This window comes from Ornithodoros turicata, chromosome 6, assembly GCF_037126465.1.
Source record: "Ornithodoros turicata isolate Travis chromosome 6, ASM3712646v1, whole genome shotgun sequence".
Taxonomy (NCBI): domain Eukaryota; kingdom Metazoa; phylum Arthropoda; class Arachnida; order Ixodida; family Argasidae; genus Ornithodoros; species Ornithodoros turicata.
The window spans coordinates 41,999,529-42,026,142 of record NC_088206.1 but is presented as its reverse complement, the minus strand read 5'-3'; the positions used below and the strand labels follow the sequence as shown (position 1 = coordinate 42,026,142).

General features: G+C 47.2%; 2 protein-coding genes across 3 annotated transcripts in view; one reads left to right on the top strand and one right to left on the bottom strand.

Moving 5' to 3' along the window:
* LOC135397915 (uncharacterized) overlaps positions 1 to 26,614 on the top strand; it is a 420,422-nt gene that overhangs the window by 38,810 nt on the left and 354,998 nt on the right. The gene's annotated exons all lie outside the window — the stretch shown is intronic.
* On the bottom strand, positions 1,872 to 7,282 carry LOC135397913 (uncharacterized). 2 transcript variants are annotated; one of them, XR_010423873.1, is made up of 7 exons: positions 6,616 to 7,282; positions 5,765 to 6,506; positions 5,566 to 5,696; positions 5,426 to 5,510; positions 5,209 to 5,382; positions 4,956 to 5,105; positions 1,872 to 2,897 (listed from the first exon to the last, which is right to left on the bottom strand). XR_010423873.1 is itself a non-coding variant. In XM_064629412.1 (2 exons), the coding sequence occupies exons 1-2, from the start codon at positions 7,126 to 7,128 to the stop codon at positions 6,270 to 6,272; spliced, it is 750 nt and encodes a 249-aa protein (XP_064485482.1). In that variant the 5' UTR covers positions 7,129 to 7,282; the 3' UTR covers positions 5,751 to 6,269. The 2 variants fall into 2 exon arrangements, 1 of the variants encoding a protein (XP_064485482.1); XM_064629412.1 differs by lacking the exons at positions 1,872 to 2,897; positions 4,956 to 5,105; positions 5,209 to 5,382; positions 5,426 to 5,510; positions 5,566 to 5,696 and having other exon boundaries at positions 5,751 to 6,506.

Sequence of the window (26,614 nt, the reverse complement as noted above, 5' to 3'; positions counted from 1 at the left end):
TGCAGAAGCGCCTTCTTGGCCTTCTCAGAATCGGCAGAATCCTTTGGAGTCAGCCTTGCGATGACTCCTAACGCGTCGCCCCTCAAGTATATGCTAAGTGCGGTCGCCCATTGGTCTTTTTGTCATAGTTGTCCTGTTGCCAATCGCTCAAAGCGAATCACGTATGCGTCTAAATTGTCACGCCTTTCGTCGAAAGGTGCGAGCCATCGATGAAGTGTAACCGGTAACGTGTTAGTCACTTCTCGCACGAAGCTGGCGGTGGACCCGGCCCATCCTCGATTTTGTAGCTCCTGTAATTTGATGTTTAGCTCTAGTGTTTGCTTCTCATCCTCCCCTCTTGCTCTAGCTTCTTGCTTTTCACGTATCTGCTCTTGTTCTCTGGCAAGTACCTGTTCCTTTAAGTGCTCTCTTTCTCGCGCTCTCCTCTCTCTTTGCTCTACCTCTATCCGACCCTTCAAAGTACCGCCCTCGACGCCTGACTGCCTTCCGATTGCAAGTAACTCGTGCAGATCCATTACTCTAACGTTTTTCGCACACTCGACTTCGAGTCTCACAATTAGCTAACTCACCCACGCACGTACTCAGTCCAATGCTACTGTCGAGTCCTGTCTCGGACGTGTTGCAATTGTCACGGGTTGGCCGGAATTTTGGGGGAAAACCTGAACCCGCAAATCAATGTAGATTCTGACCCGCCTAGTGGAGCGACTGTGGCCACTGCAGTAATGAAAAACCAGGACTCATTTTCAACAAACAATGAAAATGACACCTTTCCTGCAAGGTTCACGACAAACAAATATGACGGTCTCAACTGCTACAACGTTCCACTTAAAACCCCAAATCGCCACACAGGCTTCCCGACAAGTTGCACCAAAGTGATATCTGCTCCTTAAAATGAAAATTGCCACACGAGCTACACGACGAGTTGCACAAAAGTGATTTCTGCTCCTTAAAATCAAAATCACCACGCAAGCTAGCTAACAAAGTGCACAAAAGTTACCATGGATCCTTAAACTCAAAATTACAACGCAGACTACCCAACAAAGCGCACAACAGTGATCTCTGCACCTTAAAGGGACCATGAAAGGATATTTGAGAAGCCTACGATCATTTTCAGTTTGTTCCTCTGTACTAAAGCATTCGCCCTGTGAAATATGAAGCTGAAAATTGTTCAAATAGCGAAAATATTCTATATTAACCACGGCCGTGAACGGCGGCTGCTACGACCCGCCTACGAGGTGAACTGCCCGTGACGTCAATCACAGCGGGTGCTGTTGATTCGCGCATGGTCTTTGGGGAGCAAATTGCAAAATTTCGAAGCAAACTTGCAAACTTCCCCATGAAATATGTTTTAATTTGACCTGAAGCTAAGATCGTATCTAATCGTTGACACAGAATCCTACCAGAAGTGTGATGTAGCCGTTGATTGTCAGCATGGTTACCGGAGCACGTTTTCTTCTCGAAGCTTCTTGTTCGTCAGATAATGTCTGTCGGAGGCCTGTTGGGAGCTGCTGCGTACGGAACGATTCCTAGACGCTGAATGCGTCGCATAATCTCTTCCACCATCGCTGACAATTTGCGTTTCGCCATATTTTTACTGATTTCGACGGCCGATATACGACGTCGTTGTTGTCCAAACCGAAACCATGCACCCTTGTGGTCCCGCGGGGTATCTGCTCCCTGTCGTCCACAGTTGGCTGAGAGGACTAGACGTTGATGACGTAAACCCGCTTCGAAGAGATGTATCCGGCAGTCACGCCCGGCTATTTTTGTGTGGTAACTGCGCCCCCGGTGCACTGAGTACGGTTAAAAGTCGATGTGTGCATGATAGTGATGGCTCATTAGAACCGTTTCCGGCAGAGTACTCGTAATTCGCAAAAATCATTTTATGGTCGCTTTAAACCAAAAATCGTCACACAGCGAACCCTACAAATTGTAGAAAAGTGATCTCTGCTCCTTACGACCAAAATCGCAACACAGGCTACCTAGCTAAACAATTGTTTACGTCAGTCTCGTCAAAATCACTTAGCTATAGGGGTGGGGAAGCCCGAAGATTCTGCGAAGACTCCTGCGACGTCTTCTTGTCGGCGGGGTGTCTTCTGGCGTGTCCCTCGACGTCACACCGCGGCATACAACACTTGTTCACGTCACAAACATAAACTAACTTCCTGTGCAGCAAGCTGCACTTGACACTTCAGACCGATCGTCACTTCAGACCGATCGTCGAGCCATGCCGCTACTTAAAGCAATTACTATTGCCGCCGCCACTCTTCCCGGACTTCACCGGCGGGAAAACCGCTGCTACCCCCTTCGCGTTGGTAAGGATTACCCCTGAGCACTAGACACTAATGACGAGGTAATAGGATACTTGTGCCCGAGGTCTTAGCCAGTATCGGCTTTGTGTTGACCCGTTGTCCGGAACTCGTACGTGCGGGGCCGATGGTGAAGGGTCCTCGACAGGTTCGTCGCTCTCGTGCCTTAGATAAAACAGCTTCAGGTCTGAGACGTGTATTGGTCCTGTCTCCGCTCCGTCGGCACAGCTACGTAGCCTGTAGGTGATTCTTGATCCGCACGCAGTTACCACGAAGGGGCCCTCCCATCTGTGAGCAAGGGAAGCTGCGAAACCTCGTGCTGCATCGCTGAGTGGATGTGTCCGTTTGAGGACAAGGTCACCCACGCTGAACGACAGGTTCCTTCGGCCGCGGTTGTACTGCTGCGCCTGGGAAGGTCGGGCTACATCGAGGTTCTCCCGAGCTGTCCTAATGGTGTCGTCGAGCCTGTTTCGGAGTCCCTCTGCGAAGCTGGAGCAGGGACGGCCGACCGAGCTGTCCTGGAGGCCAAGGAGTTCTCTAAAGGAAAAGGCATCTCTCGACCCAGGTTCAGGGGCGCCGGTGTATAACCTGTTGAACGATTAACAGTAACAGTTGAGAGAGGCGTAAATCCCATTCACGATGATGATGGCTAGTAAATGCAATCAGCATAATTTTCAGATTCCTATTGACCCTTTCAGTAATGTTAGCTTGAGGGTGATAGGGAGACGTTGTCTTGTGTCTAATGCCTAGAGCAGCACAAGAGTCTGAGAACGCTCTACTCGTAAAGTACGAGGCGTTATCAGTGATAAGCTGTGAAGGAAAACCGAACCGAGAAAATGTCTCCAGGAGTCGTTCCCAAAGCTTACGTGAAGTGAGCGCCCTCAGCGGGACAAGCTCTACCCACTTTGTAAAGTGGTCTGTTATTACGAACAGGTACTGATTACCGCGTGGACTGCGGGGAAAATGTCCCATTACATCGCACGCAACGATTTGCCACGGGCTATTGCTCTGTACGGGCTGCAATCGCCCTCGTGGTTGTCCACCGCGAGGTTTTGCTTTTTGGCATATCGCGCAAGTCTGGGCGAATTTTGCCACGTCCTTTCTCATCCCCGGCCATGGCATAAGTTTTTCTGTCGCTGCTGTGAACTGCCAAAGCCGAGTCGTGGAAATAGCGTATGAAAGACTTACGTAGCCTGCGCGGCACTATGACCCTTAATGGAGAAGGTCTCTCATCGTCTGCCTGGGGAATATATCTGAGCAAAACGCCATCCTCACTCATCAGGTAGGAAGCGTATCGTCCGCCAGCGTTATCCGTGCCATTGCCGGAGTCCTGCCTTTGCAACCGTTGCGACACACGCTGACATAGTCCATCCTCGCCCTGAGCGTCACGGATTTGCTCCATGCTCACTATGGTCCTCCACGGCTGAACTACGACCTGTGATACCTGTACAGGTGCGATAAGTTGTGCAGTTAGCTCAGCGCTTTCCTCCCCTGGTGGCGAAAGAGGTGCACGGGAGAGGGCATCCGCTACAACATTCGTGGAGTACTTCTTGTACTCGATCTTGTAGGAGTAACCCTGGAGTCTTAACGCCCATCGTGCGAGACGGCCTGAAAGGTTGTGTAGCCACTGAAGCCAGGGCAGTGTCTGGTGGTTCGTCTATATGGTGAACTCTGCGCCATCCAAATAGAGATCGAACTTCTTCAGGGCGAAGATGATTGCCAGGCACTCTTTTTCCGTGACGGAAGAGTTCTGTTCGACCGAATTGAGAGTGTGGCTTGCGAAGGCTACCGGACAGAGGACATCGTCGTGTTCCTGCAAAACAGCTGCCCCGACACCGTAGTCACACGCGTCAGTCTCAACTACAAAGGGTTGGTTCAGGTCCGATAGGTATAAGGACGCGCATTTGCAATAGCCTCGCGGAGAGCACAGAAAGAATTATGTTCTTTCGCTCCCCAGAGCCATTTGGTATTGCCTCGGAGCAACTCATTAAGCGTTTGTGAGTTAAGTCCGCACGGTGAGTTAAGTCCGCATTAAGTCCGCACGGTGAGGGATAAACAGCCGGTAGAAACCAACCATACTTAAAAGTGCTGTAGTTGTTTGGCATTCTAGGAATCCGGGAACTCTGTGATAGCTTTTACATTGTCCGCATTGGGACGTATGGTACCGGTGACTGTTTCGTATCAAAGGAGACGAGTAGTAGATGAAGCCAGTTGTACCTTTCTGAGATTGATGGTGAGTCCAGCTTCTTTCATTCTCGAAAGAACGATGTGTAAATGTTCCAAGTGATCCTGGAAACTTCGAGTGAAAATTACAACATCATCCATATATGCCATTGCGAAATTGTATTTTGCGTCTCCTAGTACTATATGCATTAATCTCTGGAAGGTGGCTGGAGGGTTAGTGAGGGGTTAGTGGCATTTAGCCGACGATAGTCGAAGCGCAATCTAGAGGTACCATCTGACTTAGGAGCCAAAACAACGGGGAAAGCCCAAGGATTCTGCGATGGTTGTACCGTGCAGGTATCAATGATCTCTTGTAAAGCCACATCAGGCAAAGCACACTAGTGAATACTCAGTGGTCCAGGGTTACAACGCCATGGTGTTGCGTTGCCGGTATCAATCGTGTGCTGGAGTACTACGTCTTACCGGGATTTTCTGTGAACATGCTCTCGAAGGGACGCAAGGTTCTTTACAGCTGAGAGCGGTCTGGTTGTGTACCGGCGAATTTGTTCAAGCAAGTAGAGAGTCCCCCTCGTACAGCTGTCATGGTACCGACCTTGGGCGTAGTTTCACCTTCTGGAGCCAGGGAAAATGGGAATATTCCCGGGACATTTTTTATAGTGGTATACCCCGCAGTCTAGGTCTATCACCAGCCTATGTCGTATGATGAAGTCCCTACCAAGGATTAGAGGCACTGCCAAGCCAGGTATGTGGACAGAGCGATGTCTGCGATGTGGTCCATCGTAGCGCAGCCATGACGCCATGCGTAATGTGGTATCGCAGGGTACCGTACTCACATGTCGGGCTTGGCATAGTTCGTACGCTGCATCTCCTGTCAATGAAAGGGTAGCCCCTGTATCAAGGAGTGCAGTGAAATTCTTACCAAGGGTCCGTACTGCCATCGTAGGTACGTTGTCGGAGAAGGAGTCCCGGACGGCGCAAGTGAAAGGCGTCAATACGCCGGCGTGTCAAGAATTTGGGCTGCCAAGAGTAGAAGGGTTCTGATTAGAGGCAAAATCATGCTCTAGAGACCCACTTTTCTGTGCGGCAGCCACCGTCACCGGGTGGGCTCCTAGAGGACGTCTGTGATAGCCGTTTCCCGGAGCAGCTTGCGGACGTGAGCTTTGTGCTCGCAGAGGGCAGTCCTGGCGAAAATGGCCAGCCTGTCTGCAATTCCAACAGACCAAATGAGGAGTCAAACGTCCTCCCCGTAAGCTAGTGTGAGGGGCTGAGACCTGCTGTTGTGTCCGATAATCTTGAGGACCGTCGAGCGCTTGAGGGCGTCGACCCCTAAGAGGGGAAGCCTCGTGAGGGCCCCGGTTTTGTGGAGGCAGCCGGCCCACAGGGGGTTGCCGTTTCTTCTGTGTGCGCCCTGACCGAAAAGAGTGCAGTCATGGGACCCTCGTACTCCAGGTGGAGCAAAGGACGGGTCCAGGGCTCGTAGGGACGGAGGTAGGACGGGTAGAAAATGGCTCCGTCCGGATTCTGCAGACCACGAAGGTACCGCAGGCTGGCTCAAATCTGTGTGCCGGAACGTAGACGGAGACGGGCAGGCTGAAAAGCGGTCCCGTTCCTAGCCTGGGAACCACGAAGGTATCGCAGACTTGTTGAGTTACGGAGGGGGGCACGAAGACCACGCGCAGCGGGGTTCGAGAGCGTGCCACTCTGGCGGCGGAGGATGGTATGTGAGTTCCGCCAGCAGGTCCCCTTGAATAGTACGGGCTTCTTTGGCCATCACTTCTAAGTCTGTGGAGGTTCGGGCGCGCAGGAACGGTCGAAAGCGAGGTTGGCATTGTCGAGTGACCCGTGCCACTTGCTTTGCCTGCGAAGCTGTTGGGTCCGCACGCCGAAACAGATCCTGAAGGGCTCGGATAAACTCCACCAGGCTTTCATCTGGGTGTTGAGTCCGCCTGTCCAATTCCTCCCTGATCCTGTATTCATAGTCGGGGGCAGGAACTCAGTGCGTTTGAAGTCGTCCTTTGGAGGAGAAAGCAGGCAGGAGACTATACCAGCGGGCTGCGTCCCTAACCAAAGAAATGGGCAAGACCCGCGCAATTAAGTCGGTATCAGTTAGTCCCGTGCCAACCTGGTAGTCGTCAAGGTCATCAAAAAAGTCGTGAAGAGACTTCGGATCCGTGTAGCCGGAGAATGCCATACTGGAATATTCACTCGGAGGGGATTCCTCGGCTGTTGTGAAACGGATCCGGTGACGAGCTGCTGTGCCATCATGGAACACAACTGGGCGATGCTCGTGAGCAGCTCCGGCGTTGTAGAAGTTCCGGGCTGCAACCCCGTAGCAGTGGTGGAATGAGGAGGAACTGCTTGAGTTGTCCTGTCCTTCGTTGTTGCCTGCTTGGTCGAGGGCTCCACCGGATTCGTTGGAACGGCGGGTGCTGCTGTTTGGCTGCGCGTGCCGTAGCCATGTTGGGGTTGGGCTCTGGAAGTCACTCAAAAATACCGAAGGATAAATCGCCTCCCTTCCTTCAGCACTGGCAAATGTGCAACCCCGCCCCCCTTCCACGTTGGGCGCCAGATATGGGAAAACCTCCCACGTATGGATTCCCAAGCCTTTGCCAATGACTCGAAGGAAGAGAAGCATGAATCAGGGAAGCAGAACAACAAGTTTACTTGCCCAGCAAGCGATACAATCCACATGTAGTCCACAATGTAGTCCACAGCGATCAACAGTCCTCAGCAGTACCGCCGAGCTCCCACTTCGGCTTCCTGGTGCCGAAAAACCGTCCTGCCCTAACAAGCAGTCTCGTTTTGTTGCCTACAGGCTCGCGCTCCAGCCTCCTCGTCTTTGTCCTTTTCTTGCCCTACAAGGTAGAAAACTTCGCGTCTACCAGAGCATAAAAATGGGCTCGAAGGACTTGAGGGGGAACCTGATCTCTTCGTTCCTGGAGGTCCGGAAGACGTACGAAGGTGGGTGGCACAGGCAGAGACCAGGGGGCGTCCGGCGCTGTGACGTCCTTAGCTATGAAGCCACTGAGAGCCTGGCGTATCTTCTGTGCTACACGATCGAAATCAGTTTCAGGACGGCATCAAATTTTCCTCAGGAGTGGGTCACGGGGAACGTGCGCACGCAAACGTAGGAAGTGTCCCAGTAAACCAAATATGTCCCAAGGATATCCTGGGGAAGAACTGAATTTGACATTTGGATATCCCAGGAATGTTCGTGAACATCCCGTTTACGTCCGTGCGACGTTCCTGGGAACAGACTTTCTTTCTCATTTTGCAGTCCGGGGGATATCCTATGAACGTCTCCGTTGGATATCTGGATGTGAATAGGACGTTTACCGTTTCATATCAAATTAGCTTGTATGCTGAGCATTATGCATTATTATTCAGTTTTTGTTATCTGTCCACGTTTTAGAAATAGTTTTGGATAAATAATCGACATATTTTATTTGAGAACGGTATGCAACCGCTGTATATAGCTATGGATGCAGCACTTATCGGCAACGCCACGTGACCTTGCGTATCCCATTGTTGTTATGGGAGACCGCTTGCACTCGCACATACATAAATATGTGATATCGAGTGAGCACTACCTACGGAGGCCTGTGGTGGCCTCTTTTGGCGTACTGGATGCAGCATATACTGAAATGAGAGTTGTGGGAGTACGTTCAGTAAGTGTACAGCGCGGTGAACTACGATTGTAACGGTGAAGACGTCTTGGGAACTAATTAGTTCGTGTGCCAACAACGCCGAAGCATAACCGTTGATACTTTTGGCGTCCCTTTCTCACAAACATTGTGTTTTTAATTCAAACTATCTTTCATGATGTGCTTACTCTGCAAATAAAGGTCTAAACCCAAAATGTTTCTCGCTTTGCTTACGTCACTCCAGTAAGCGTCACGTGTCCCAGATATGTGCGCAAAATGCATCGCGGTGGGGCGATTCCTTTTACATCCTGCAGATGTCCCTGGGAGATACAATGTCGGACGATTTTCAACGTCACATTGTGGACGTCCAAATAACGTCTGGTGGACTTCCTGGACATAGGGGAGGTGTGTGACTTTTCTGGAACGTCCCTGGGATATTTCTGGTTTACTGGGGTCGAGCCGTTTCACACTCACGGAGGACCTCAACCAGGACTTGCCGTCTTTCAGCCATTCTTGGAACCCCAAGGTAGCGACGATCCCATAGATCAGTCGATGTGTCAGTTTTCTCCACTCGGACTCATAGGTGTGCATTTCTGTGCGACTTCACTTACCTTCACCTCTCAAAATATTAACTTTGTCGACTTCATTTAAACTCACCTCACCCGAACTCATATACGCAGCCCTTCAACCACCCTCACCACTCTGTCCTCACCAGTGCAGGCCCTCATACTCCTCACCCTCACCCCCCTCTCTAGCAGTCGCACTCACCACCCTTCAACTTATGATCTCAAAACCGCTGAAGCCCTCATGGCCCCTCATCCTCACGAGTTCAATTCATGGCAGGACTCACAGCCGTTCACTATCATACTCGTTCAACTCACGTGCCTTCAACTCACGGCCCTTCAACTCACGGCCATTCACCCTCACGCGCCTTCACCCTCAAGTGCCTCATGACTCTCCGCCCTCACGTGCCTTCAGCTCACGGCACGCCTCATGGCCCTTCACGCTCACTTGCCTTCAACTCAGGCAAGGCCTTACCATCATATGCCTTCACTCATGTGGGCGTAAGTCGCCAACTTCCCATGTATTTCTCCCTATTCCGCGCGTTATGGTGGGCTAGAAAGACTGGTGTGCCGTTCGGCGGTTGTCATATGTACCCGCCGACGTTCCTGCCGAGAGATGGCGCCAAGCGTATCTCAGCGCTATGCGATCTAATCGCCTCTTGCGGCTGATTTCAGGGCTACTCGTCACGTGATTACACACCTGCCTTTAACCCATGAGCGTGCCTTTTCTTTGCTCTGCATGTAAAATGTCTCTTGAGTGTCACCTGCAGCAGCAAACGAATGGCACACCTAGATATCAGTGCTGACATTCGTCGGCGCGTCCCTATCAGCCCTCGGGTCTGGGACATGTGTACTGTGATAACGATATAGACGTGTTCGAGGAACCGGTTTTGCCTTAGTGTAGTGATATTGGTGATACGTGCTCATCCTTCCCTTCATTTGAGCGACTTTTACCTTCTCGGTTGCGAGGGCCGGTGACGGGAAATTGTGATAGAAATGTTTAGGTCGGTGTTGGGCTATAAGCCTGAGATATACGTTAATTGCAGCTAACTAAAGGAAGCGATAGAATTGTCTGCATATGAACAATGTGTAGAGGGAAGGAATCCGGAAGACAAAAGGGACGATTTATTCATTTGTTTCAGAATACTGCTGGTCCCAGAAGGGACCGTGGAAGGTGTAGGTACATTAATTATAGTTGTAACGATCTGCAACGGTCGCAGGAGGAGACAACGAAGAGTAAGGAACCGTAGAACAGCTCAGAGAACTTGGGACCGTGCGCTACCGGCATCGAACTCCGGATCCTTCGTCGCTCGTGCCTTGCACACGTGCGCCCTCTTTTATTTTTTCTGTGGCAACACATCGCACAACATTACAATAGTATGTACACGTAATACACTCATATATAGTGGCGACAATTCGAAAGAAACCCGTAAAAGTGACGCAGCAAAGGGGTCCCAAATTACCTTCGCGAACGTGACGATCGGTAGCACGAGTGTTCTATATACCGACAGTCTGACCTAAGCAGTAGCATAATGAAGTGTTCTTCCAAGATAGAAGAGGCTTTCTCTTGGCTGTAATGCCTACTACGCGCACGTGAAAATTCCATCTAAAATCGGACGGGACGGCGACCCCAAGATATTTGTACTAAGCTCCCTTGCAAGTACTATGATGTTGGCAAAGGCTTTTGTTCTACATGTAACAGCATACATACAGTTTTGTCGGTGTTCAACTTGAGTTGCAATTTGTAACACCATTCGTTGATGTGTTCTAAACTGCTTGCAAAGGCGCAATATGAGGCGAGCAAGGTGGGCCATAAGCAAAACACACACACACAAAAAAAATAGAAGACAGAGAGAACGATCGGCATATTGAGGACGCACGTTCAGATATCCCTACGTTTTTCGGAATATATCGCGTGATATATTATGTGTTCATCAGCGAATAAACATGCTTTACAATTAATGTTACTTAACATATCGTGTATATAGACCAGAAACAGCAAAAGTCTCAAGACTGACTCCTGTGGTATACCCCAGATGTGTGGGGTTCGATCACACCGGGAATCAGATCCGGAGCCAAGCCATGATCTTGGTATTAGGTGTATATGCTTTCTATAGGGTACGTACACGGTCAAATGCCTTGGAGACATGTAAACACAAAATGTCAATTTGTAGGTTATTATCTAAAGCAAATGCCAGGTCGTGGATGAAATCAGACAGGCCCATGACAGCGGAGTAGTCCCCACGAAAGAGATGCTGCAAATAATGCTGTTACTTGTTTGGAAAAGATGTGCTCTAGCAATTCACAACAGATGCAAAGGAGATGCCCTCAGTGGCATAATAAGAAATACAGATACAAGTACAGATTTAAAGTAATGTGATACTAATAATAATTCGGGAGGAATAAGTCGTGAGACAACGGTGATAAATCTATGATTAAAGGAGTTTGCCACATCTTCTTTATAATCTGTCCTGCTCGTCATTTTGCTCCTCTTTTGCTCGATACTAAATCATACGCTAAATTGGCTGGGAGTACGCAACAAAGACGTAGCTGTAATATTTCTTTTTTGCCTCACTTAGTTTCCTCCTTTAGAGCCTTCGTCAAACCAGGGTTAGTTTCCATCGCCGTCTAATTTTGTTTATGCGACGTTTAAGATGCTAAACTTCGCATGTCAGCCATGGTCTTTGAGTGTGAACCTTGTAAGGCTTCTTGGACACGAACTTTGTTGTGGACATGTGTACAGTGGCCTTGAAACAATTTCAGGCCATTTTAACATTTCTCGAAGTGCTACAGATCTGGTTAAAATTGTACAAGGATCTGCCCTAGGAAAATCGTAGAATATCTGGATTTTAGGTCTGTCATGCTTAAATTTTATATGGTGCATCTCAAAAGAACCATCTTGTGATCTGAATGTCCACCAAGTACTTGGCAGTCCCCGTTTCCAGTGGTAGTCCCCGTTTCCCCGTTAGTGCATTTTCATTTATGAAGTCTCAAACTCCGGTTAGGGTTTCCTAATTTGCACCCCAAGATGGGATCACATACTCAACAATCATGACATTATATCCTTAACCGTATTCAATGTCAATATAGGTTTCATTTGTAACTATGTTACACCCTTTTTAATATAACCTGATGATGGTGGTGATGAGGTAACAGAAAAAGATGGGGATATGAGTCGCGACAGAGTCGGACTGGCCACGCCAGGACACCTACAAGCGGTGAAAATGCAAACAGATGCACATACGGTGAACCATAGGCACCGACTGCGGGGGGGCGCGGGGGCCCTTGCCCCCCCGGAACATGAACTAGGGGGGGGAAGCCGCCTCCCCCGGGAAGTTTCGCCAAGAGACTGGCACCAACGTTTGGGGCTTGGCGCGCCCGGGTCAAAAGAGCGAAGAAGCACCAACCCCAAAAATGCATCTTGCAATTTGTAAAATATGTATCCGCCCACCATACTCATTATCACAGTAGAAGGTGAGACGAAGAAACACAGGGGATGACACAACACATTCCCTGAATTTCGCCCAAAGCAATCAGATCAATGAAACGAAGCAGTCGAAAAGGTACCAGCAGCTGCCAGTGAGGTGTAACGGTAGGATCTTCGGAACGCATATCCGTTGGGAGCGGGTTCAACTCCCGCTGCTCCATTTCATTGACCATATTCATTATATTGCGCGCATTTCGGGTCAAACACCGAGGATTCAATGCATTTTGTTCCTTTTGCACTCAGTTTTCAAAGGCGTAATGCCTTAATTCAGTTGTGCACATGTTCACTGTTTACGTTCTCTCTGTGTTTTCTTCGTTTTTTTTTCTGATCTTCTTTCCTCTTATTTCTATACCAGTTCTGCATACATCATAGGATCCCGCCAGAGTGTGTGATTCTTCAGCTTTAGTTTTGTGTTCTTCATTTTTCTTTTCCTTTTCTTTCCTTATTCTTGTTTTCTTTTGCTTTATTTTTCTTTGCCTGTTTTGTCTTCCCCCTTTCACTTTTTTTTGAATAACAAGCCGACATCCATCTGGCTTACCTTACCTTTCTTTTTTTTTCTTAATAAACATATCCCCCCCCGCCAGAGTACTTCGCGGTGCGCCCTTGCCACCCCACCCCCACCCCCCACCCCCGGGAAAAGGAAAAATCTCCGCCTCTGCGGTGAACGGGTTATCGTGCAAAATGTAGGACAACGGTCTCAAAACGAGTGAGGGTAGTACGACAGAATATGACGAGGGGGGGGGGGCACACCAAGCATGCACATACGAGGGCTGTTCAAGTCAATCCGGGACTTTCTGTCTCCTGAGTGTACAAATGGCGAGCGCTACTTCTTTTTCGTGATTTTCACACGCGACAGGCCTTCGCGTTGGCCACGTGGTGGTCCAAACTTTGTGCAAAACAGAAGACACGTGCTGAACAAGATGTCCGACAACGAAGTGAGCGCGCACATCCAACAGCGAATTGTCAACAAGTTTCTCGTGAATGAAGGCGTAAAGTCATCTGAAATTCACGGAAAACTTCAGGCTCAGTATGACCACGATACACTTGGCCGCACCAAAGCGTTTGAGTGGTACAAACGGTTCCGAGACGGCCGTACATCAGTGCAGGACGATCCCGGCTGGGGCGGCTCAGAGCCCAGTGTCAGAGTTCCTGACAACATCCAACTTGTGAAGCGCCACGGTTTTCTGGGACAAGGCTGGCGTTGTTTATGTTGATTTTCTGCCCAGTGGTACCACCATGAATAGTGCATATTACTGCCAGGTTCTCTGGGATGTGCCTAAGCCGCTGAAGCAAAAGCGGTCGGCCCTCATCACCAAAGGAGTCCGCCTCATACAGGACAATGCATGCCCGCATACCCCGCGTCTCACGACACGCACCTTACAGGAAGTTGGCTGGGAGTTGCTGCCACATCCCCCTTACAGTCCAGACCTCGCCCCCAGCGATTTCCATCTCTTCGGGTCACAGAAGGCGTTCCTTAAGGGCGGCCACTTCAGCTGGGACGACGAGGTCAAGAATGCGGTCCGATCATGGCTGCTACGCGCCGGTAAGAATTTCTCCGCTGCTGGCATTAAAGCCCTCGTGAAACGCTGTGACAAGTGCATTAATGCAGCTGGAGATTACGTTGAAAAATAAAACTAATTTTTCGCCTGTAAGTTCATTTTACTTTTGCGAAACATGAAAAGTCCCGGTTTGACTTGAACACCCCTCGTAGCTAGTCATAGAGCGCACGTATATTACGTTTTTCAACTTGAATCTTGATAATCTATAATTTATTTATTTATTTATTTATTTCATATACTGGAGCCTCTGTGAGGCTATAGTAGGAGCAGGCATGCTTGGTTACAAAACTCATGCACAGGGAATTCCCTTATAGCACCAGGTAACCATTCCATATGTATTCCATAAATATCCATTCATCAACTGTATGAGGCACCAAATGTTGCAAATACTGTGATATCAAATGTGCCTTGCACAGTTTATTTTTGCACTAAAATAATTTTACATCACATGTGCATTCACATTGCCACTAAATAGTTGATGTGATACGTGATTGGAGTCTGGACTGAAATCAGCCAATACCATACCGATTCTCAGCTGATTCGGGGGAATAATCAGTAGGCGCTTTTAGTTTGAGTGGTACAAACGGTTCCGAGACGGCCGTACATCAGTGCAGGACGATCCCGGCTGGGGCGGCTCAGAGCCCAGTGTCAGAGTTCCTGACAACATCCAACTTGTGAAGCGCCACGGTTTTCTGGGACAAGGCTGGCGTTGTTTATGTTGATTTTCTGCCCAGTGGTGCCACCATGAATAGTGCATATTACTGCCAGGTTCTCTGGGATGTGCCTAAGCCGCTGAAGCAAAAGCGGTCGGCCCTCATCACCCTTTTTTAGTTTAACCCGAAAAAGTCAGACCGTAAATAAAATGTCGTTAGTATACCGGCTGTTCGACATAGTGCGACAAAGGTCAACCTCTATATTAAAGTGCCACTCCGGACTCTGAAAACAGCGTTTATTTTATGTAGTCCATGAAAAGAAGGTGCCTCAAGGATTCTATACCAGAAAGTTCAATCCTGTTTACGAACGCTGTGCATTTCTGTCAATTCTTGAAGATGTGCTGAGCCTCCACATGTTTCGATGACGCGAGGAGCGGGGGACGTAATCATAAGCCCGCAAATTGCAATGATGTCATGTTCTGGAGAGGGCATTAGTCTCCTAGCAACGACGCCGGTGTCCGGGGAGGGTCACGTGGTGGAGAAGTCATGTGACTCTGATCGAAAGAGGGGAAATGTGAGATGTCTTCTCCCTCCTTGTCTTTTCTCAAATGAAGGAGTGCAAAAAGTCTTCTCCCCGGAAGACGCGAAGGACAACAACGTTGCCAGATGAGAGCCGAGCGCTCCGTCTGAGCCTAACATGACGACACAGTTCTCTCAAATAAAAATCAATTTTCTCTAGCTTTCGCGTCACGTAGAGCCAAAATATATTGCAGGAATGCAATGTGAGAAAAGAAGATTTCAGTAACATAACTTTGGTAGGATTCTGAAGACGTGAGATTTAGTCCGTAGTGACAGTCTAAAAAAAATGCATAGCGATCATGATTTATTGTATTGTATCCAATACAGCTAACCCTCAAATTATGAACGATCAATGTTCCTGCAAAATATACGCAATAATTGAGATTCATAAATCCAGCTTTGTAATTTTGTAAAAACGAATGGGGTCGTGTTTTCTTCTAGAGGGCACTGTTAATAAAATGAGGGAATTCATATATTGAGAGTTCATCAATCGAGAGATGATAGTATTTTGTTTCAATGAAAATATCATTACATTGACTTTCGCTATAACGAGCTGTGACTGTATTACACAGGCGCCCTTACCACGTGCTGCACTGTCAGTGTCGGCTACTCCCAATATAAAAGAGATGAACGACTGAGCAGCCAAAATGTAGAACATGTCGTAGCATATGGCTCTTTGATGTAGACAGTTGTAGTGCCTGTGCACTTTGCTGGAGATTCTTCCCTGTTGTTGGTATTATTGCATAAAAATCTAAGCCATAATTTCCTGCTTAGTAAATGAGTTTCAATTATTTAACACGTGGTGGATGAATATACTTCAAACTGCCCACTTACCCATGTAAGGCACTTTTAAAAATTACATTTATGCAGCGATCATGTATTTTTTATTAGAACGTTCTAACGGATTTGAAAACCCTTGCTCAAACAAAAAATGTACCTAAAATAGATAACTGAATGGTCCAAGTGAAGCACTTCCTCTTTCATGGCTTCGCGGCAAATGCTTAAAGGGACTCTGACCAGAAGTTCGACAAATATTTCGTTTGCATCTATTACGAAGGTATAATATGCCTCCAAGCCACACGCGAAATTTTTTGGCTGTGCGCGGAGGCAAAGTTTGCCAAACGGGGAGCTGAAAACCGGCTTCGCTTTTCCCCCTCAACTCGCGCAATCGGGGCCGAAATCTAGCCTCTTTGAAGTGGACATCCGCCAATTTCCGTGTGCGTGACGAAATCACGAGGGCCACTTTTCATTGGGCGCCCGGACCGGAAGTTCTGTTGTTAGTGAGTTTGTGAGAGCGCCGGCATCCGTCCGGAAAGCGATCTTCAATATGGACGTCGAAGGAAGAAATGCGGAAACTTCGAGCCCGGAACTTCTTTCTGACCTTTCTGCGATCGAGAAGAAAGTTCTGCGTGCTAGGCTTTCGAAACGTCGCCGAGGCTGCGAATGCGAGACGAAGTTAGAGCTCTACGAACATCAGTCACAGATGAAGCAAACAGCATGAGTCGCCTGTCTTCAGGTAAGCGATGAGCTTTTTAACGCACACTGTGATCGAACATGTAAACGTTCTCAGAAATTTCGTGTTCTGATATCTAATGCGCACTTGCTGTTCATGGTGCCGGTGTGGCTGGTGTGTCATAATGCCGAAAGAGATCGAATGCTTGTGCTGCAAGGAGCTCGAAAACACTGCCGAAAGACTGCAGTATGAGTGCATTACAACCCACAAAGATTTCCAACTTCTATTCTTCAATATGACTGTCCTGAAGGTCGCATATTGAACTCCGTGGGCAGCGCGAACCTATGAGCGACTATATTCACAAGTAAGTCACATGTGTCCTTGTCGAACGATGTTAAACTTTGGGCGCCCAAAACTGGTTTGGTCCTGCAATAAAGTCGTTAAAAACTCCAGTACAGGGCGCAGCACATAAAAAGACTATACAATACACAACTCTGTACTGGAGAAAACCAATATGGGCAATTTTGTAATTGTCAGTGCGCTGTGTCATGTATTGCCCTGTGCATAAGGTTTTAGCGTAGATTTTTAGCGATACTGAGTGTTCTTGATTGTCGATTCAGTGAAAAGTAAAACAATGTTGGGTTCTAAAAGAACACAGCATGTGTAGTAATGTACAAGGTGTGGGCAGGTACACACTGTACTGTAACCGGTTACCTATTTGCCTAAACTATATTTTATGTACATCTGTGTAGACGATGCAGATACACTGTGTATCGGCAGTTTGCAAGGTGAGTATGGCACAAGCTTGGGAAAAACAAGAGCATGGTCCTCTCAGCCTGTGCAGTGAAGAGGGTCTGGCAAGCCTTTCCCACAGAAAATGCCACAGGCTTCAAGTACCCAAGATCCTAACTGGAGGTACCTCTTCGCACAGCTCGTCTATCGCATTTAAAATAATTCAGCATCTGTATTTGGGATGATTTATAGCTCTCAGGATGATGCATGGTTCATGAGTTCAATATGTTGTGTTGAAACATAACACTAGTCCTTTTTAATGAGTCTTGCGTAACGATAGATGAGCACTCCTTTCGTGACATTGTGTACCATTGCTACAGTGAACAATTTCTTGAGCAAGACTGATGAACGAACGAGAAACAGAGTCTGTCTTCCAAATATGTATGTTCCTTGTAACTTCCGTATTTGTTAAGTGACCCATGTTGATGTCCCCCCTCATGTAATGCCTGCAAGGGCCTTTGAGATATATTCACAAATAAATAAATATCAAAACCGGAAAAAGATGTAACACCTATCCTCTCTTTGTGTGAATTATACATAAACATTCTCAGAAGATCCATGACTTGAAAACCCGAGACAAGGTAGGGACGATAACAGACAAACACGGTCTCAGAGACCGTGTTTGTGTTTGTCTGTTATCGTCCCTACCTCGTCTCGGGTTTTCAAGTCATGGATCGTCACCACCAGCTCACTTGCTACCTAACTTTCCTTTCGTTATCATTCTCAGAAGATTTGTACATAGTCACACTTTGCCTCATTTTGCCTAAAGCCTAGTTCCACCTCTTACATCATCTCCACATCTTCAATCCCCAAAGCAGTACAAGGCCAAAGTAATCAGCTACTACATAAAAAGAAGAACGGGGTGGAAAACAAAAGCTGGCACATCTAAAATTCGAAGAAACCCTGGTGCTTTCACGGGGCTACTCACGGCTCGGTCCTGGATCAGATCCCGATGGAAGACAGCTTTTCTGAGCCTCAGTGATAGATTCCCTTGATTGCACTGACTGTGAGGCACAACTCATTGGCTTGGTGGCAAGTGGGCTTGCGTCTGATAGTACAATTTGGAATAAAGGGAGCAAGGAACATCTCTCTACGGTCTTAAGAAGGATATCAACATTACCTGTCAAGGTACAGCATTTCATGTTGCTTTCAGTAAGTACAACACTCCTCATAGCAGCTACCATTCGTGTTGGGAAAGCATGCTGAAGTTAGCTCAGGCAGTGCATCCAGAACTGTGAATCAGGTTCATAACCGAAGTCACACCGAAGTTGGCACATCAGTAAGAAAGATCGCGGCTAGGACAATTGTGAGTAATCTTTAGTCGTGTCTTTGTATTCAATTATTCCCATTATTTTGTACTTGTGTTGTGTTGAAACTGAGGACATTGCGTAGCTTTACTGACTTCAGATTTTCTGGCATGGAGATAAGAAATTCAGAAGGCAACGAAAAGTCATTTTACTAAAGGTACAGGGGCAGAAAGATTGAAAGATGGATGCTTAAAGCGTTATTATATTTGTAACTGATCAGGTGCTTTTGCAGACGAGACACATCAAAGGACAAGGTCCATAAAATCGCAAGGTTCCGTGAGGCATGGGGAAGCGTGCCTTGATGTTACATCTGCAACGTTGCAAACTGGCAAGGTTCCAGAACGTAACGGGACACATGGCCTGGTCCCCCCAGCATCTACCTCAAGAGCAGAGCCGACAATTAAAGCAAATTTTGCAAATTTCCAAAGATTCTCCAAGAAATGGTATGCAGTTCAAAATTTGTGCGACTACAACACAACAGCGTGCACAGCTTGAGACAAAAGTTCACGGCACTGGCGCTTTAATTCATCTGAGCGGCCCCCGGCCAGCTACCAATGTGATGGCTACCAGGTAGAGATCGAATAAGAAACAGGAGACCATCCATCTCACAGTATGTGTGCCTGCTCGTTTGCTACTGCGGTGTCACTCCAATGGAGAAGTGTGACACCATTGTGTTCTATAAGCTTTTGTCCCAAGCTGTGCATTGTACAACACCGACAGGATGAGCGACGATTGCCAATTCAAGCAATAACAAACTCAGATTCGCCACATCATCTAAATTTCCTCGGCCTGTTACAGCTTATTTCTGTGCACGACGATGTCCTCAAGGTGCATACACTGTACCATGCGAACTGATGAATGATCACATCAACTATCATTCATCAAATGTTTGTGAAGAGATTGTTAAAGGAATCAGCATGACAGATCTGTTTCAGATGCTTCTTTTTCTTTTAGTTTTCAGACAGTGTACTGTCAGACTATTCCATGACAGTGTACAGTGTGACGTGATTTTTTGTACACAGATGACTGATAAGACGACAGAGAGGGCAAGCCCTGTTGAACAGTCCGAAACACAGTGAATGCAAACGTCTACAAAATTTGTGGGGAACAGAAATACAAAGAATACATGCCAAGTGTAAACTAAACAAATAGCAAAGATGTCGCACAGCAGAGAACACTCGCCATTCGCACAGTTGTCATCCGCATAAAAGAAACAAATAGCAACGAAATTGCATATCACCCTACGTATCAGCAGAAAAGGCCTGTTTGATGGCGTTTTTGAATGATGCAAGATTATTGTTGGAATGCGTAGAGGGATGTCATTCCAAATTGGACTCCCCAAGGACAAACAGCAGAATGGACCGAAATTGGTGTGGTATTTAGTGACGTAAACAACGAGAATTGGCCGAGGCAGACCACAGTTAGGGACGACACAGACACGTAAACCTCAAACGTACAGAAATTAAAGAATTCAAACAAATCTGGGGAGGGGGAAACAGGTGCTGACGCCAAGAATCGAACCTGGATTGTCAGATATGCTCCGAGGCACTCTATCTCAAGGGAAAAGACGTGCTGGTGTGGTGTAGCGGTTGGCATATCTGACCAGAGATGAGAAGACCCAGGTTTGATTCCTCTTTTCCCTATGTTGTTTGAATTCGTAAGTAGAGAACCAGAATTAATTGCGCTCATGCTTGGGAGAATAAGGTGTGGCATAATTGTGCATGGCTAACTGAAGTTGACTAGAACCTATCTAAGAGAGCTGGCACATAACCTGAGCTACTGTATAGTGCACAAGCTGGTGCATATCGAGGATGTGCAAAAGGGAAAAGCAAAAGGAGACAGACTCATCAGGATTGAAACAAAGAATAATCTACAGTGTCCTGTTCTGCATCAGCAGAAGCAGGAGATCAGGTTGCTAGCATATGCGAGGACATAAACGTGGAGAGCGTATGTCACACGTGAGTGGATAAGGGCGTAGTACACAGTAAAAAGGTTAACATATGCTAAGCATATGCTTAGCAATAATGAAGAGACCAGACGTAGTTCTGCATTTCACGAAGTGAACATGATGTTGCCCCCAACATTTTCATGAAGCACAATGACCAGGAACTGTACAGATGACACCCGAGTGAGCTCATGTGGCTCAAGCCTAACAACATTGTTAGCGAAGTTAAGGGTTTTTTGGGGAGGATGAAAAAGGGTTTATTGTGAAGACCATTTCATGGATTCCAGCTTTGAAATACTATCCAATTCGTTTGAGATGGCACAAGACAAGAGCATGTTAATCATGTTTTGCAATTTGGAAAGATTCATCGTTTCACGCCCAACCAGAGGCGTAAAGCTCAATGCATGTTCAAAGCATTAATGGACTGTCTGTCATGTGTTGTCACATGACAATGATGCATTCATGAGTGAATAACGTAGATGTAAAGGTCCCTGAGCATGAATTCAGTTGAAATCCTCTGGCTGGCTGTATTTCCTGCTGCTTGGCACACTCTTGGAATCTGATTGCAAAGCTGCTTCTGAAAACTGCCCTGTTGCTTCACACCATCCGTGCATCGATATACGTACAATATTCTAAATGACTCCATCAAGTGAATTTTCAACAACTGCTTAGAACAGCAACCCATTCTAGTACGGCGCACAATTGGCGGGCAGATCGGAAACCGTTGATGACTTGGTCAAAGAGTATGTTTTTTTTTTCTAAACGTTCTGAAAATAATTTCCAAGGATCCAAATACAATGGCAGAACTGCAAGCCAGCATGCTTATTGATATGGTGTCCCGCTGAAATTTATTTTGTGTTTTGGAACGATGTATCGTTAACGATCAACGAGATCAGTAAAATACCCAACTGTACCCAAAATACCCGGACCTGAACTGTGTTTTTGGCCCACTGAGGTTACCAAAGAGCTACGTTTCCTTGTGGTGTGAAACAAAGCTTTATAAAATTAATCAACAAAGTTGTGTGATCTAACTGGCCTATATTGAGTAGATTTACAACATAAATAATGAAGAGTGGAGCGACTGTCTTCTGTGGAACGAAGCAGAAAAGTGCTGTAAGAACATAGTTAATAAACTTCAGTTACAAAACTTCCTCGATAAGAACTAGTTCTGGAACTCAGTAGATGATTTTAGTTCCAACTTTCTTGAGGACTTTTGCCTCTCTCGTCACAAATGCTAAGCAAATGCCATCAAGCATACATTGGAATTCAGTTGTTAAGGCAAGACGCATGAACATCCAAACATATGTGGGTGTGCTAGTTATTTTCACACATAGTGTGATCTTCTGAATTACCAATAGTTGTTTGGACAACAGGTTCCATAAATCTTCTTATCATTTACATTTCTGCTGTGGTTGGCTTTGACATGGCTGTGACCGTTTTAACTCCTGGAATCTTTGTTGAGACAAAGCAGGGTTGTTTGGCATTTTGGTTCAGTGGTGTTGCAGCACGCTTAGCATAACATTGCCAACAACAGCATGAGACAGCCTAGAGGCAACTAGAATATACAAGGTGTACTGATATACATGAAAATTTTAAAAATCACATAGCATTGCTTGTGAATTACATTACCAAAATGTTGATGAGTGTCGTGTACCCCGGCCACTCATATTTTTTGATCATAACAAAAGAAGGCAAGTGAGCTGGTGTGATGGCAAGACATTTCTTCCATTAATTTAATTAAATAATTATGCATTCTATATAGCCATAAGTTTGGTAATGATTGCTGGAAGGGCGTACATTTCGTGAGATAAATCATTCACAAGAATATAACGGTCCACTTTTATCAATAAGCAGATAAACAGAAAGCCATCAGATTGTTCCCAATCTCTTCCTCGAACGTCCTTGCCTCTTCTTTTCCCTTCACTTCCTCTTCCTCCTCGTCCCAGTCTCTTACAAAGCATATAAAAACAACGGCTTTGAGCTTGCCTAGGCTTGATGCAGTACCAACTGACGTTAGTATTTTTATTCTGTCAAGGGCGCCGTCACGGGGTGCAGTCCCCCCCCCCCCCCCCCCGGCTTCAGCAAGTAAACATTGCCGGTGCAACACAATCGCAGATTACGATTCCTGCTGTATCTCTACGCTGAAGAAATGTAGAGTTTCTGAGCGAAGCAAATGTAGTTGTGGGCGCGGTTGATGCACAGCATTAGATGCAGTTCCCGTACCATGAACCCCCCCAAACATTCATCCCCCCTCATGAAGAAAATTATTGCAGAGTCCATGCCATCTGTTGACCATCAGTAAATAAAATGAAAATAAAAAGTGTGCATCTCATTACTGAGTTTATTAAGTGACAGTGTGGTCTGTCAGGACAAGACTGCTTTCTAGTGCTCCACCTCCTTTTTGCTTTTGTACTTGCATCCCTTGTCTGACCATGTATCCTGAAACCAGAACACCTGGCTTCCACTCCTTAGTAGATAGCCTTGTAGGCTCACCCATGCGCAGTTATGTTATGTAAATCCTTCTCGTGTCCCACTGCCAAATACAGGTTACGGCAGGGCTGTTACACCTGGTGTTTTTCAGAAACTTCAACTGAAAATTTGTCCTACTTAATATATCCCTTCACAATGTAATGTGTATTAGAGCACTGCACGGGCCCGTCCAGGCCCGCGGGCCGGGCTGGGCTGGGCTTTGCGTTTTTTATGCAGGCCTGGGCCGGGCTCGGGTTTGAACCACCAGGCCCGGGCCGGGCACGGGCTTGACGATGCCGGCCGTGGTCGGGCATGTACGCGAACATACTTCGCGAGACTGGACAGCTGAATTTTCAAATTCACTTTTTTCTTTCATTTTGATATCATGGTATTCTCATCAGCGAACTATCACTTTTTTATACGTGATCATGCTTATTTCGTGTAATGGGTCTAGATTTCACATGTGCACTCACATTCATTTGGGGACGATTGGTGTGGCGGGCGCGCTGAGTTGTTTGCCGACAAGACAAAAGGAGTTGGGCGATTTGGGCAACAGAAGGAGCGCCCTTCGCTTCACCCAAGACAGCCAGTAGCAGCCGCGTAGGTGTTCTGACATATTTCGTTCGCGTGAGAGTTCGAGACAGGGGAACTAATACCAGTGCATGCGCAATAGAGCGGAGATGAGTCTCTCTTGAACCGCAAGGTACATACATATCGCCCACGCGCCGCTGCGCGCTGCCTTCCCAAGCAAGCAAGCACCAACCACAAAGCGGCTTGCCGGCAGAGGAACACAGCCGCTCCCTTTGAGTGTACCTCCTCACTTTCCACCAATTAGCTGCGTCCTTTTCCTCCCTGCGCTGTGCTCTTTAGTAAATCTAAATACGCTTCCGGGCCTCGAGGATACACAGAGCAGAGGCGGGCTGGGACCGGGCCCCAGCATGGAAACAGTCGGGTACGGGCTGGGCACGGGCCGGCGGAGTCCGGCCCGAGCTGCAAATCTATCGAAGACGTCGGGTGCGGGCAATCGCATCCGGAGCTGGGCAGGGCACGGGCCTGAAAATTAGACCCGTGCAGTGACCTAGTATGTATTACCCGTGGCTGTGGTGTTGTACCTACCAACAAAACAAATCATCATCATCATCACCATCAATTACACTGCACAACAAAGTAAGATGTAAGTTAAATTACCAAGCCTATGAGTAGCAGATACTGAGTACCAAGAGAAGATGCACAAAGACCGGGCAGGCCAACCTTGATGTCTTTTCCTGATGCTCAAGGAAACCTATATGTTTCAACCTACATGCACAATCACTTGATAGACTAGAGAATGCAGAGAAATACGTAATACAAAATCTGGAAGCAGAATCAAATTTTTATGATTGGTAGTTTTCGGAACATTGTCTCGTTTATTGCAGGAGTGTCCTAGCACTCAGTATTGGAGAGAAATACAGAATAATGCATAAACTGCCTAGTGCAGTGAATGGCAGCATATTAATACCATTCTTTTTCCTATAAGATTTCTCAGATCAGAACCTGGGACCTGGAGGGCATGGAAAAATGTGTGAGGGCATGTGTGAGGGCAAATGAGGGCAGGTGTGAAGACATGGCGTGTCCTCACACATCATATATATATAATCCGAACACGGTAGTATGGGTGGTACATTAAGCTAGTGTGCCGGTTTACGCTACAGCATCATTTGCTGAACGCCTACAAAAGAAGTGCATTGAACGCGAATGGTATAAGTGTATAACAGAGCATGAGACGTACTTCAGCTTCAGAATTGTATTTCTGAATCTTAATTCACTTAGAAGTTGTGTACGTTCACCTGGGGCGGCTGAGAAAAAGTGGACTGGCACTTGTTGCATCTGCAGTAACAAAGCGGCCCATGGAACAAGTTTGTGCAGACGCCCTCACCTTTCGAACAAGCATGCAACTCGCAGGCGTTACTGAAACGTTCCTGGTGAACATCAACGGACGTCGAGCGGGGTACTTGAACTACAGTGTACTTGAACGGGCTATTTAGCTTAGCTGCTTCGCCACACAATACCACAAATCGCATCCTCAAGCAAGCAAACAGCTGTCTGCTAGTGCAAGCGCACGTGAGGCGAGCAGTCGACAAAGCGGCGGCAAAGAACGACTCGTGACGTCACTGCTAGCTTGTGCGCAGCGCACCAGTTTTTCCTCTCCCGAAGGCCAAGTGGAAACACAAGGAGTGGCAAGCCATCCTCTGGCGGTCGCTCGAGTCAAAATCGCCAATACGTCCTGTCCATCACGTGATCCTCTTTTCCGTGTCCCTCGTCTTGGGGGTTCTTCAGTATGGATCTATCTAAAGTTTCCGTTTTGCAAGAGTTTGTTTTTCGCACTGCTCTCCGTCCGTTTTTGCTTTTCCAAAGTAATTTGTTATTAAAATGTGAGCACAATCGCGGAAATGACGTTATGGTGACGTGTTCTTGCCCCGGCTGTAATACTCGTTCAGCGGAAAGCAGCTTTGTCACGGGAATACGTTTCATTCGTAAACTTGTATACTCGATCTGTTGTTTTGGTCGCCTGTGTGTGTTTGTGTCATCTTAAGTCGTTCGTTTGAAGCTGGTGCTGTGCCAAAGATTCATTTCATATCCTTTATTGTTGTACGAGTCAGATTAATGGTGTTCTGCGTACAGTATTCTTTAGCACTTCAGCAACAAACATATACGTAGGTAGTCACCGTTGCCACGCGTTATGTTACCGGTCCTGCGTACTCGTCCTGCGTTCTGGAGACTGGGACTGGTCTTGTAATAGTAGAGTAAACCTCCGAACACACAGAAATAAAAGTGTACGCACGCGTTCAACATAATGCGGACATCTGAACTGTAAGACAACTACAGCTCGTGTCGTCTGCTTTGGGAGCCTCCGTGCTCTCTGGGGTCACGTGAGTGGACACGTGGTAGACACGAGCATCCCAGATTGCAGTGCGAAGGCGGCTACGCTACGCCCGTCCCAATGGAAAACGATCGGAAGGACCGCTCCAGTGCTTCCTTCCTCCATGGCGGCTTCCTTCGTTTGACGGTAGTTCTGGATGAGCTCCAGTGACCTGCCTTCACTCTGCGGCAGGCCTCACAGCCGTTCACCCTCACGTACTGTCAACTCATGATTGACGTCGGTACAACCCCTGGTATAGTTTCTATGAGAAAGAAAAAACTTACACACACTGGCTTGACGCAACAATGAAACAAAATGTAATATGACGTTTCGATGCCTGTTCGGGCATCATCATCAGAATGAAATAAGAAACAGTACGCCATCCGAGTTCTACTTATAGCTTTGTCATGATCTTGTAGCAATCAGGTAGTGACCCTTTGTGACTGTTACATGCGTTATCATTACGGTGAATGTGCCAAGACTCCAAAAAAAATTTACGCCCCATCTATGCTCGTGTGCCACGGTCTTTGCATTGTGAAAGTCAAAAGAATGACCTGTTTTTAGCACGTGCTCGACAAGTTCTGTGCGGTGATTCACTGCCGGTGGTTTTGATATCTGTTGCTGATGTTCTTTCAGTCTCATGGCTTTCTTTCTTCCAGTTTCTCCCACGTAGCAGACACTGCTTTGTTCACATTCCAAACTGTACACAATACTAGATTCTTCCATGTGAGGCACAGGGTCTTTGGGGTGACATAAAATATTATAACCGGT